We start from the raw sequence: 14,012 nt of genomic DNA, 5'->3' as shown, positions 1-14,012 counted from the left end.
AGAGTCTATATAGTCTATATAGAGTCTGAAGAAGGGTCTTGACCCGAAACGACACCCATTCCTTCTCTCCAACGATGCTGCCTGTCCCGCTGAATTACTCCAGCATTTTGTGTCCACATTGGAATTATCTTTCCATTTATACTGCCTGATCTGCTGAGTATTTCCAATATTTTTCATTTATTTCAGATTTCTGCATTTTAAAAATTATTTTATTTAATGTAGATAGATCATGGCTTTAAGTGTTTGACAGAGCAATAGCTTAGGCCTGGCCCTATGCGTTATTCTTGCTCTAATTATAGGGTGCACATAGCAGAACTGTAAAAAATGTTTGATTCTTGCATAACATTTAGTTTAAAAGATACTTCAACCTATTAAGGTTTAGGGTTTTAAGTTTAGAAAGAGACTGTTCATTTGTGAGGAAAAGTTTGGAAACTGTCCCTTGGGCTTTGGGAAGCACTGTGTAAGCTCCAATAATAGTGCAGTGGGAGGAAGCTGCAGGAAAAATGTGAAATGACTGCAGCAGGTACTTAGACAAATAACATTCAATGGCAAAAGGAAATTATACAGTCAGTATCCATAGGACAGGACCCCTCAAGTTTCAATGTGGGTCAATATCACTGTTGAAATGCCACTGTCACAGCAAGAAAGCTATTCTGAGAATAGATACTCCAAAAACAACACTGAATCAGTTTAACATTAACTATTTCAAGTTGAACAATAAATTCTAAGACAAGTTAGAAATGATGCTTCCTCTTGCAAGTATGATACTCACAAAACCTCACATACACCCAAAGGTACTGTAAATCAAAAAACACAAGTTCATTTGGCATACCACACCACCACACAAAATGAATGTAATGCACATTGCATGAAATAGCCGAAAATCATTTAAGATTCAAAATTACTGTCAACCCTCGTTTTAACAGAGCCCTTTATAACAGATTTCAGTTATAGCAGATGGATCTGCTCACGCCAACTTTCCGGCTGCTTCCGGCTGTCCTCATTTACAATTACTTTTGAATCATAGATGACAAAGCTATTCACAAAATATTTATCAGCCCATTAATTTACTACACAAAGGATTCATTTTCAAAGAGTAGCTTTAGTCTACTACCAAAGAAAACCACGCCGGAAGATCATATATCTAATTGTAATGGGATGTCTTATCATTAAAGTCCTCTTTCTTTAATGACACTTACTTCTCATTGACTTTAAATGTACTCTTCTCTTCACCTCTGGCAAAAGGTCCGTGCGCTGCTTCTTTGATGAAGCTGAAGAGCATCTCGCAGTCCACAGTTACTTCATCCTTCTCCAGTAGTTTGAGGATTGAGGCATGAAGTCTGAAGTAGACCTGAACATCATCATATGGTTATATGAACAGTTAATTCTGACATTTTAAACTATCACTAATCTTCACAGATATTCTCAACGTTTATGTAGTGGTACCCAGCAATAATTATTCATCTCATGGATTATATTGCATTAATCACTTCTCCATTTCTAGAGGTGTAAAATTGTAAAAGTAAGGAGTTTTATACAAGTTTATATTGCAATTCAAATCTTTTAATAAAGTGGCAGCCATGTTATGATGAGACTGCTGGCCAGGATTGAGGGATGTAAGCAGTAACCCACCAATTCAAGCTGGTTGCAATGCCTGTATGTTTTACACTCGGTATATTTGTCTATTTGCACCAGTTTCTCTCAGGGAAGAATTCTGAGTGTGAAAGAACATATATATTGCAAAAAAGATAGCATGATTACTTGTTACGTATTAGTAGATATGCTGTGTGTTGGAGGGATTAAGACTACAACCTCTCTAAAGAAAGCTTGCATAAACGAAACACTGCAGTAATTCCACACATGATTTATAGGATAAATGCCAAGTGTGAAAGATCTGGCTCCTAGTTATAAGGCCCACCTGGAAAAAAAATCAAACTGGCTTTTAATCTGCAATAAAGACTGCAATTTATAAACAATACACCACAAAAAAAGTTTAGATTTCTATTCTTTCCTTTGCCCTAAGCTTCAAATTAATTCCAGTGTGGTTTATTTCACAAGGTGGAATTGCTGAAATAGTAAAAGTGAGCAATCAATAATAAAAAGGCAACAGAACAAGAGTTTAAAAATCCTTAATCCTGAGGAAATACAAAGTGAAGCAGAAGTGTGAGAGAATGAAACGGAACTAATAAATACTTCTACTAGAAATCACTGTAATTGAATTTAGAGAATTCTTGCCCAAATTAATGCTTTTTAAATCCTTTCATACCATGCTTTACTTCATAATCTTTGATTGGTGAAATAAATAAAGGCAAAGGATTTCCATGGGTTCTGAGCACCTAATGCTCGATTGTAACACAGATCTTGAATATCTTATAGATAAGTTCATATTGAAAGAAATGGAAAAGAAATCCTACAATCAACAGCTAGCAAATAAGAATTTGCTTAATTCTGCAGTTAAACCATATTCAGACTGTTTTACATCGAATGTTATCTCCCAAAAGTGCAAAACGTTTTACATACTGAAATAATTGTTAGAAATCACATAATATACTCAAGCACGTCCATCCCAGTTTGCCTATTCTTGATTCAGTACCTCCAAAGCCTCCATTGCCAGTTCTGGTGGATTGTGGTAATGGATTTTCCGTGGGTAATGTGCTGCATCTTCATGTAGATTATGTGCTGCCTGACAAAACATAGCACTTGGGAGTTTAAATAAAGATACTTTTACACAACAATATAAATTAACTCAGCAGTTCACTATTACTTGAAATAAAATGAAATATTTTTGAAAGTGTAATCTTGTTTTTTGGTATCAAATTTTGACATAGCTGGGCTTTTGCTGAAGAAGCAAACAATAATATTTGAGAAGTGTTAACTGAAGAATGGTTTTTGCCAGGACATCCGAGAGATGTCACCAACACTTCTTTGTCTCGTGCTAATAGGATGTTGCCAGGACTAGAGGGTCTGGGCTATTGGCAGAAGTTGAGTAGGCTCTATTCCTTGGAGCATAGGAAGATGAGAGGTGATGAGGTGAATAAGATTATGAGAGGAATAGATGCAGTCTCTTGCCCGTAGGTAAATCGAGGACCAGAGGACATAGGTTGAAAGTGAAGGGGAAAAGATTTAATAGGAATCTGAGGGGTAACTTTTTCACACAAAGAGTAGTGGATGTATGGAACAAGCTGCCAGAGGAGGTAGTTGAGGCAGGGACTATCCCAACATTTAAGAAGCAGTTAGACGGGTACATGGATAGAACAAATTTGGAGGGATGTGGACCAAATGCTGGCAGATTGGACTGGTGTAGCTGGGACATATTGGCTGCTGTGGGCAGGTTGGGCTGAAGGGCCCGATTCCACACTGTGTCACACTAATAGATTTTTACGAACACACAAAGGCAAAATGAACCTTTGTTTAACATTTTATCTGAATACATCTTTGACAGCACAGCAAGATTTCACTGTTATGCTGGATTTCGGACTCTGGAACTGTTGCGCTACAAAGCTAAGAACTATATACTGCAATCTATAGCTTTTCCTTTCCTCTACCTATTGTACTTGAGTTTGGCTAGATTCTATCTAGGCAAAGCATGAACTGATTTGATTAGATAGAATGCAAAACAAAGCTTTTCACTGTAACCCAATACACGTGATAATAATAAGCATAAACATAAGGATTAACAGCTTATTTTATCTGATCAAGCTTCTGACATGATGTTTGAGCTTATAATTGATAGAAGTTAGTGTGATAGATGTTCAAACTTTGTACCTGGTTTCTCTTAGAAGAAAAAAAAACACAAGTTGCTGTAAACTGTTTGGCACAACTGCTGAGGATTTGTGGCTAAATAAAAATTGGTAAAGGTTTAAATCTTTGAAAAAGAGGAAAAAGAGGGTGGGACAGTGAGAGATTTGCTGCCTTGCAGCCCCAGAGATCCTGGTTCAATCCTGACTATGTGTCCAGTCTGTATGGCGTTTGCACGTTCTCCCTGTGACTGTGTGGGCTTTCTCTGGGTCTTCGGTCTCCTCCCACATTCCAAACCAACCTCCCTCCCCCCCCCCCCCCCCCCCCCCCCCCCCCCCCCGTCTCGACATCATTTGCCTGGCTTTGTCCCACCCCATCTCTTTTCCCATTTTCTCCATCACTACTACCATCAGTCTGAAGAAGGATCCAGATCTGAAACATCACTTCTCCATGTTCTCCAGAGATGCTGCCTGACCTGCTGTTACTCCAGTACTTTGTGTCTTCCTTTGTTAAATGGTGGCTTGTGCCTCTGCACAGGCAGAGTATGAGCCTATGCTCAAGATTATATAATGTTTTCAAAACACTTTTTATGACACAACAGAACAACAATTTCAATATGTGTGTGTGTGTGTGTATATTTGTGAGTATGTGTATACATATACACAGTGAACTTTTATTTTCTCTAGTTTATCATATTGTCTACGGTGTACTGTGTTTACATATTCTGTTATGCTGCAGCAAGTAAGAATTTCATTGTTCTATCTGGGACATATGACAATAAAACACTCTTGAATATACAAACATGTACAAATTTATTTTCCTCAACCTATGGCACTGAGCAAGTCCTCGTCAAGGAAGTTAAAGTCACCCACCAAGACAACCCTGTTGCTTAGGCATCTTTCGGTAATCTGTCTACATATCTGTTCCTTTATCTGCACTTGCTTTTGGGAGGCCTATGGTACAATCCTATTAGAGTGCTTATTTCTAAGCTCTACCCATATCGCTTCAGCGGATAGACCCTCCGGTATGTCCTCTCTGAGTGCTGCAATGACAGTCTCCCTGATTAGTAGTGCAACTTCTCCATCTCTTTCGCTTCCCTCTCAATCTCGCTGAATTACAGAAATCTTGGAATATTGAAAAATGACTGGAATCCAAGATCAATTCTGACCTGCTTGTAATGTTCCAAGTATTCCTTTGGTTGTTGTTTCTGCTTTTCTGCTATTTTACCCAACATGTAGTGAATGAGCCACTCCTCCTCATCGCCATCACCTTCACAATGTGTTGCTGATAGGAAACATTGCTTGGCCGTCTCAAGCATGCTGTCTCTTCTTTCTTCCATCTGTGGTGCACAACAAAGACAGTGAATGGCACAATGTTTTGATTGTTTAATGACCACTCAGCATTGGCTGTAATCACCAGCCCATCCCCCCCAGCCACAGAATGATGTGCATGAAAACAGCAAATAGCAAGCAAAAAGAAAAATTGAAAAGGAAGTTTAATATCCTATAGACACAAGAGTCTGCAGGTACTGGAATTTATAGCTCAATATATCGGTTTTAAATTAGTGTTAAAGACGATTACTCAGTAGATCTAAATCAAAATTAATTTACCATTACTCCCTGAGATGACGAAATTCCGATACTTTTACAGTGCAATGTTGCATATCACGCCATGAGCTTTTTCGGAATGCAACTATTTTTGGCTCTCTGCGCACACACTTCAGAAATGGCAGGAATAAAGTAACCTTTTTCCCTCCCCAGTCTTCAAATGTATAAATCTTAAATACTAATGTAGTCGAAGATTGTTTTTCTCTTAACAGGTGATACCTGGCCTGCTGAGCATGTGTAAAGGTAGAACCCATGGGAATAGGAAGTTTGAGAGCCAAAGGCAGACTAACTGCTGGTAGGGTCCGGAGGAACATCCATAAATTCACTTGAAAAGGCTATGGATGTTGTACAGTGCAGTCTATGGACCATGACAGTAGGACCAGCTAACCAGGGATAATATTCGGAGGTGGATGTGAACAGTCATCTCTCATGCTAATCGGATTTTTCAGGAGATGGTTGAAATAGTGTATATTTCGGAGACCAGTAATCAGAGAGGCATGGATGTTGAGGCGAATGATGAAAGCATGGGAGAAAGAAATATTGAAGAAACAAGAGGTGGAGGTTTCATTAACCACTGCTTCAGCATTCACAGGCAAGTTTTCATTTTTGTCCTTAATAGGCTCAATTTAACTATGCATCATGGGCAGTGAGATATACCTACACATGGACAATATATTGTGTTCAGAAGCACTATGGTTTTGCAATAATTTGTCTGAGGATTCAAAATGTATGGTGTTCCTTTTGTGCTGGTGTAAACTAAAGAGGAGAGTTAGTTGAACAGCTGATATAGAACTATGGCAGGTCTAATTAATTAAATACACAAAGTATCTAAAAGTTGCTGAATTGCAGAGAAATTAAGAATATTAAGAACCAAGATGTACAGACAGCAGTAATTATAGACACAATTTATTTAAAAATACTTAAGCTAGCAGTAATTTACATAGAAAATCTCCAACCCAAAATTCCCCCAAGCCATTAAACCTGCTGTTGATGATGTGAACTAGTGCTGCGACTTTTGGCCACTCACCTGTTGGACAACTTCTGATGGCAACTCCATTTTCCGCTGTTTTAACTGGCGTGAAGCAAATGAGTGCAGAGCATAAGACATAGATCCATATTCAATCCAGAGCGAGAGGTTAGAATGATCTATCTCAAGTGCCCGTTTAAAGCAGTTCAGAACAGCAACTGACTGTTTCCAGATAGGCCCATCACTCTTCAACTCATTTGAATTCAGCTTGTCCTGGATACGGCTGGCTCGGGCAAGAGCCATGCCAGCCCACGAATCAAACCTACAAAACAGAAGTTTAAAATATTAGAAAGATTAATCTACAGATAAAAAATATCTGTGATATGCTTCACCAGTTTTCAAGAATCTAAGGTAGTTTCTACCTAGGAGAAATGAGATTGCAGATGCTGGAAGTTTATTTTATTGCTACATTTTCTTCCTAGCTGGCCAGCACAGTGGAGCAGCTAGTAGAGCCCCTACCTCACAGTGCCAGAGACCCAGATTCGATTCTGACCTTGGGCACTGTCTGTGTGAACTTTGCTCATTCTCCCTGTGACTGCATGAGATTCCTCCAAGTGCACTGGTTTCCTCCCACATCCCAAAGACGTGTGGGTTTGTCGGTTAATTGGCCCTCTGTAAATTGCCCCCAATGTGTAGGGAGTAGATGAGAAAGTGGGATACTAGTGTGAGAGGGTAATCGATGGTCGGCATGGCCTCAGTGGGCTGAAGGGCCTACTTCCATGCTGTACCTCTAAACTAAAGTACTCTGAATTCTGAAGGTAAAGGAAGGTTGAATATTGGACCTGCCTGGGGTGTTTTCAGTCTTTTGCATGTACACAAGAAGCTGGACAAATTAGAGAGGTTACAACTCCACCAGCTATAATCCATTTTTAAATGAGCTCTTTGTTCCTGCTTTTTGAATATTGTCAAGAATAACCCATGTCAAACAGCTCAATCCATTGCTGCAGTTTTAATTGCAACTCAAAGCAACTACTTCAAAAGATTAACTGGCAACATTTAAAGCATTATTCATGCTTTAATGACAGTAGAAATAGGGCAGACTTTGTCCAACATACTTGATTCAGGTCACATCAGAATTTGCAATGCACAAAGAAATAAACAGCAGAAGTAGGGAAGAAGTACCAACTGATAAGATCAGTGGACCCCACAGGTACATTCTTTATTTTTTAAATATACAATTAATCCTATTCAAGACGGCTGAGAAGGCAAAATCTGATTAGTAATAGTGCAGAAGGTTGCACAGCTTTCAGAAGCAAGTCACGAGCAGATATTATTGCACGAGTTCGCAATCAGTAAACTATAAGAACTGGACCATACAAGCTAAGACATCTTAATACCAATGTAGGAAATAGGGTAAAGGGTGTTCAATCACAAAGAGCACATTCTAGTCATTGGAAAATATGAAACATCCCAAAATACTACCACAATTGATTTTCTTGATTTCACAACAACCAGCAATTCGTACCTGCCTGGACAGACACAGATGTCATGCATGTAGAATTTAATAGCTTTCGCCTGTTCTTTGTTCTTGAAATGATAATCAGCCAAGAGGTAATACAACTCATTAACAAGAGGAAGCGCAGAATCTGTTCCTTCAGGAAGTATTGGCACCTAAGACAAAAAAAGATTAACATCATCAGGTTTAAAGCTGTAACATTTGCTTTAAAAAAAGATATTCACTAGAAACCCATTTTAATCTACCCAAATAAAGTAGAAATATTTTTTTTTAGAGAAGGTCTGTAACATAGGTGCTACTCAATTATTATAGCTCAATTCCATCAAAGACTAGAGGGTATAGTTGAAAGGTGAGAGGGGCAAAGTTTAAAGGAAATGTGCAGGGCAAGGTTTTTTTAAACAGGGTGGTAAATGCCTGAAATGCGCTGCCAGGAGTGGTGGTGGAGAGGCACAATAATGTTTTCAATGCACTTTAAAGATAGGCACATGGGCATGCAGGTAATTGAGGGTAATGGATCATGTTCAGGCAGGTGTGATTTAGTGGTATCGTGGCATTATGTTAGGCGCAGGCATTGTGGATCCAAGGGACTGGTCCTGTGCTGTACTGTTCTACGTAAACAGTTATTTCACACTTTTCACACTTTCTTCATCTCTTCCAAATAACGGTCTCGAGTAAAGGATGTGACTTCACAGGTTTCACAATATATAAGCTCCTCCTTCTGCATATTTATCCCTCAATAAGCATAACTAGTACATTAGATGGGAAATAGCTGAGCTCCTGATCCTCTGTCTCTAGCCTCATTAGATACCAGTCCCCAACTCTGACGGGACATCTTTACAGGGGTTTCACCACACAACATCTGGCCTCCAATCATGTGAAAACGTTAAGTATCTTTTTTTCACCTTTGTTATTTTGTAACGAAGTGGGCATGTTCAAAGAATATGAATAAAATATGATAATTGTTCTCCCTGATTTCCAGCAGCATTGCTCAGGCTTAAATCTTTGATTCATTGGTAATCCTGGTTAGCAGATTGCCTTACAAAGGTATAGTCTCTAACCTCTATTTAATTGATGCCACACGTCTGGTGGATTATTGACATAACATATTTTCCTCAAAAAAGGGAAAACAAATCGTAGAATTAGACTAGGATAAAGTATCAATGGGAAAACACTAACATTGACTGGAAACTGGATGAGGGATGGAAAGCAGGAGTAATAATTTTCAAAAAAGCAAAACAGTCGGAGCACTGGACATGTAAAATTGTGATTAATGAATGTTATAAAAAACAGAAAGTACTGGAAATATTCAGCAGTAACATCTGTACAACTGACAGTCATGTGCTGCAAGTGTGAACGTTCATATAGATGCCCGATTTAAGAAGGACAAGAGGCTTTAGGAATCGAGCAGATACATACAGGATAAAAATTCAAAACAGAGAAATGCAAGGAGTATAACCTGAAAGATAATTAAGAATGATAAAACGTAAAAAGTCAAGGAGAAAGAATTGCCCTTGTAGATAAACCAATATGAAAAAGAGAGATGTAATTCATTAAAAAAAAAGTGATTTAAAGTTTAAAAGTAGAAGGATTAGAATCATGAGAATTTACAATTATAAGAACCACAGCTGCCCCGAATCCTAAAGGATAATCCAGTTACCTGTTTGCTTACCACTTTAATTCTCCACCCCACTCCCTCATTAACCTGTCGATGGCTTCTTGAACTATTAAATCAAGACCAGCGAAGTAGGCATAAGGAACAGTATTTTACCCTCTTTGTGAGCACACTGCAGCCATTCAGGTTTAGTTTTGCTCCATTTGAAACATTGGTTCCGTTTTCCTCTCCACTAGCATGGACTGACCAATGGGCATTTCCTACAGCTCTGTATTTCCTATCCATTGCCTCCCCACCCTCTCTGCAACTTAAAATTAATTTGTATACCATCTTTCCCAGCTCTGTCAGTGTTTTTGATTTGAAACATTAAAGTGTGACCTGCTGAGTATTTCCAGTATTTTCTGTCTCATTTCAGATTTTTCACATGTGCAGTTTTTTTCCCACTTAAACGTGAGACTAACGAATGCTGGCGTTCAGACTGATCTGGATTTCCTCACATAATGAACACAAGGTAGAACATGTGATTAGGAAGGCAAATGCATTTATAACTAAAGGATTAAAATACAAAAGTAGGAATAACTTGCTAAACAGCAAGTGGAGTACTACATACAGTTTTGTGTTCCACGTTTAAGGAGGAATATATCTGCCAAAGAGACAATTGAGTAAACCTTTGCTATGCTAATTGCCAAGGTGACAGCAGTGTCTAAAGAGGGAAAATTCAGCAGAATAGATCTATATTCTCTGTAGTCTAGAATACTCAGCGGCCATCTTGCCATCAGGCCGGATTTTGAGGAGCTTGACAGTGGTTGATGTGAGGATGTTACTCAACGGGGAATCAGGATAATTTGGACATCCATTTACAAAGAGTTAAAGAACAATTTATTCTCTTGGATGATTATCAATCTTTGGCATTAGCTGCCCCAGGGAGCCGTGGATGTTGTCCTTATTTACAAGTCCAAAAGATCTTCAGACACTTGTGGAAGTGTTCATGGGAATCAGGCAGAAAAGTTAAGATAGCAACCATCTCACAGACTGGCAGAGCAGGCCCTAGGTCCAAGTCATCTATTCCTGCTCCTAATTCTTACACTTGACAGTTCCTCCACAGTGCTATTAACATTACCGTGTCAACGGAGCCTTCAATATATGCTGTAACACTCTCCATCGAAAGAGGTAGATTATCTTCATCACGATCTATCGCAGCAATCTTCTTCAAGAGATTTGCCAAATCTGCTGACACAGTGCTGGTCTTGTAACTGTCGAATTCTGGGTAATTCTTGGGTTTGAAATAGTCAAACATAAATTCTGCATCATTCCAGCCCAGTTCAACCTACAGTTGATACAAGAGAAAATAAACAACAATTTACATTGAGCCACTGTTTTTAGTTCATAGAACAGCCGTCAGGAAGTAAGTAAACTTTCGTAGAAATTAACTTTCGTAGAAATCTTTAAAATATTTCCTTTGGGCAACACAAAATAAATTGATAGCCCAGAATTTACAATCAGGGCCAAAACAATAGCCCTTGCTGAGCTTGAAGAAAGTTCCCCACAAAGATACGCAACATCATCACTTCTTGCAACCAACAATGCCATTGGGCCTCTGATCAAAGTGAGCCCCAGGATTCAATGTCATCAAGGTTGGCTCAGCAGCCAATCACATTAAAGATCATTCAGAGTCAACATACAAACAATTTTTCATTAACTTTATAAACATGCTAAACAAAGATCAGAATATACATATATGATTTAGGAAGAAACAAAAATCCCAAATATGATAAAATAGAAGAGTTTTGAAATATTTAAAACCGAAACATTCATGAATAGATCGCAATACCTACCAAACATTTAATGTTTTTTGGGGAAATCTCTTTCTATAGGCAGCAATTAGGGCTTGGTGGGTTATCAACATTTCAAAATAGATCTCTTGCAGCCAAGGCTAAGATTTTCTGTGTATTTGGAGCAGAACTACTTTGTAAATGCCTGAAATTTCACCAGCTTTACTCATTTCCCTTAATTATAGTGGAATACAATAAATCACAGGCAGTACTTAAAGCTACACATGCCCAAAATAAAATCACAAAGCTGATATTGTTACCCACAGAGTAACAACATTGAATGCCAATTGCTTCATTTTCATTATTACCCCACAAACCAGTATGAATGTTTCAAAGGGTGAAGGAATTAAGATACATTTATACCAGGTCTCTAAACCTATTCTGTCAATGCACATCATGGCACCTAGGGGAAAGGGCACGTCAAACTTAAATCAGTGTTTCCACAAAATTTAAGATATTTCAAGTCATAGTTTGTAGGAACGAACTTCAAATGCTGGTTTATACCGAAGAGCCTCTCAGTCTGAAGAAGGGTCTCGACCTGAAACATCACCTATTCCGTTTCTCCAGAGATGCTGCCTGACCCATTGAGTAACTCCAGCATTTTGTGTCAATCTTCCAGTTATAGTTTGCCATGTTCTGATTTAGAATTGATCCACCATTAAGGCCACAGCACTAACAAACATCCAGAAACATGATGTTTGAAGAAGAGAAACAAGCACAAAGATATGGAATGGATTGGCCAAAATTTAAATGCTTTATGCAATCCAGAAATCACGGTTTCAATACTTCTTCACTCTTCCATTAATTCCCTGTTTGTTCTTCCAAAAATTCATTATTGTTCATATTTCCAAAGCAACTTTTAAATGCAGCCTCAACAGATATCCTCTCTTCAGTTAACTGTACCAAACAAACAAATTGAATCCTAAAGAACAGACCAGCAGCAAATAAATATTTGTCACAATCGGAAAGGCAGAAACCTGCATTCACAGAGAGCAGAATTGGTTTTAAGTTAGTTAAGGTTAGTCTACACGCAGTGGATTCATTTCACACATCCGTATAAAGTGGTTTTTGTGCCTACTTCTACCACAAAGTATCCCGTGTTGTCTAGCTTGTCACATAGAGTGCATACATAGGTACATGCCTGCTGAGCAGAATGTTCCTCCAGATATCTGGCTTTACTTTTCTTACTGGGATAGGCATAGAGACAGTAAAAACATTGCTCAAGTGCAGTTTCAAGTTCCTCTTTGAAGGGGTGAGCATCTTCAGCTCTTGAGGCCGTCAACTCCTTCTGAAGAACTCGAACCTGTTGAAGAAGACATATCATGTAAGAACCATGCAGATGCTGATTTAAACCGAAGATAGACAACAAAAAAAACTGGAGTAACTCAGCAGGGCCTATTTCCATGCTGTGTGACTCTAAAAAGTCAAGATGGCATAGGGGCAGGCTAAATGCGCCTACTCTCCTCTTTCCTGTGCAATGTTGTTGCACATTTGCATTCCATAATCTCAGCCATGCTACTTACGTAGAACTTAAGCAATGCTCCATCAGAGTTACAACACCAGGATCTTCGTCCCAGATATTCATGCGCTGTGTTCAGTAGCATTAGAGAGGAAGGCAGCATTGGAGTTTCAGGGTCTACAAAAAAATCAGAGTCTTTGAAAATAATATAAACAAGAGAATTGGAGAAATGCATTCCTTGTTATGAAATAAAGCAACAAGCACAAATGGGTACAAAAACATAGTGGTTGAAGTACTGAACTAGCAGCCAATTTTGTTCCATTGGCTCATATTCAAGTCTTTCAATCGTAACATGCCGATAAATTAAACTAACATTTTAGAATTAATAACAACATTGATAACTGATAACCATGAAATCATGTCCTTCATAGAAGGAAGGCTGCTAACATTACCAGGTCTGCCATGTGCAGAGGAATTCAATCAAGTTCCAAATCTCAAAGCAATAACTTTTACTGGGAATTGCAGGTAGCTGAGGAAGATTGATTGGCCTTAGCTGTACTGTGAAAATGCAATCTGACTGTACTTCTAGATGGAAAATGTCCACTTGAGGTATTGGAGCACACTCATGTTATCTTCAAAATGTAGCTGCAGAACAGGAAGGGGTGAATAATTCCTCACAAAACAAAAAACAAATCAGATATTTGGGATTATGCGCTCTATCTTCAGAAACCTATTGCTCCCCAATAACAAAAGTAATGTGACAACATAATAAATGCCTAATATCTTTGTGCATCACCATAATACCCTTCCTCTACCTAATTCAGGAAATCCCATGCCCTGTAAATACGCTCACAATTTCAATGTCTCAACGAAGCCTGAGTTGAACGTCAAACCCTGTATCATTTAAACCACAAGGATACTTCCGTCCCCATAAACAAGTTTAAATTTCAACAAGTGTGCTTTTGAAATCCTCTGATAGCTCCAAATTAAATTACTGGAATGCTCTAGCACCTCCTATAATTCTGTGCCATATGGCCCAACCCACTGCTTCCTACTCACTCAAGGTTTCAAGCACAAGGAAGCCAGGCATCGACTTTACAGCCACATAAAATTCATCACAAGTATATTATAAATAATGAAAATTGGGAACTCTGGAGATGGTGGTAAGTGTAAGGGATCTTGTGAAGTAATCAAAAAACATGAGTGGACCGTACAAAATATAATGCAAAAAGGCTAATGGGTTTTAAAACAGCTTGACTATAAAGTTACAATTGTTGTACA

The 14,012-nt window shown here is 38.5% G+C and overlaps 1 protein-coding gene across 4 annotated transcripts in view; it reads right to left on the bottom strand.

Moving 5' to 3' along the window:
• The window catches only part of cabin1 (calcineurin binding protein 1), a 220,037-nt gene that overhangs the window by 160,170 nt on the left and 45,855 nt on the right, over positions 1-14,012 (bottom strand). For all 4 annotated transcript variants that reach the window (XM_078421329.1, XM_078421331.1, XM_078421330.1 and 1 more), the window contains 8 exons: positions 12,796-12,908; positions 12,414-12,575; positions 10,561-10,767; positions 7,838-7,983; positions 6,373-6,634; positions 4,907-5,077; positions 2,594-2,683; positions 1,200-1,351 (listed from right to left, as the gene is read on the bottom strand). In XM_078421329.1, coding sequence (XP_078277455.1) covers positions 1,200-1,351; positions 2,594-2,683; positions 4,907-5,077; positions 6,373-6,634; positions 7,838-7,983; positions 10,561-10,767; positions 12,414-12,575; positions 12,796-12,908 — 1,303 coding nt within the window. The remainder of the gene's footprint in view (positions 1-1,199; positions 1,352-2,593; positions 2,684-4,906; positions 5,078-6,372; positions 6,635-7,837; positions 7,984-10,560; positions 10,768-12,413; positions 12,576-12,795; positions 12,909-14,012) is intronic.

Source organism: Rhinoraja longicauda, chromosome 25 (assembly GCF_053455715.1).
Source record: "Rhinoraja longicauda isolate Sanriku21f chromosome 25, sRhiLon1.1, whole genome shotgun sequence".
Classification (NCBI taxonomy): Eukaryota; Metazoa; Chordata; class Chondrichthyes; order Rajiformes; family Arhynchobatidae; genus Rhinoraja; species Rhinoraja longicauda.
This window is presented reverse-complemented; position numbering and strand designations above follow the sequence as displayed.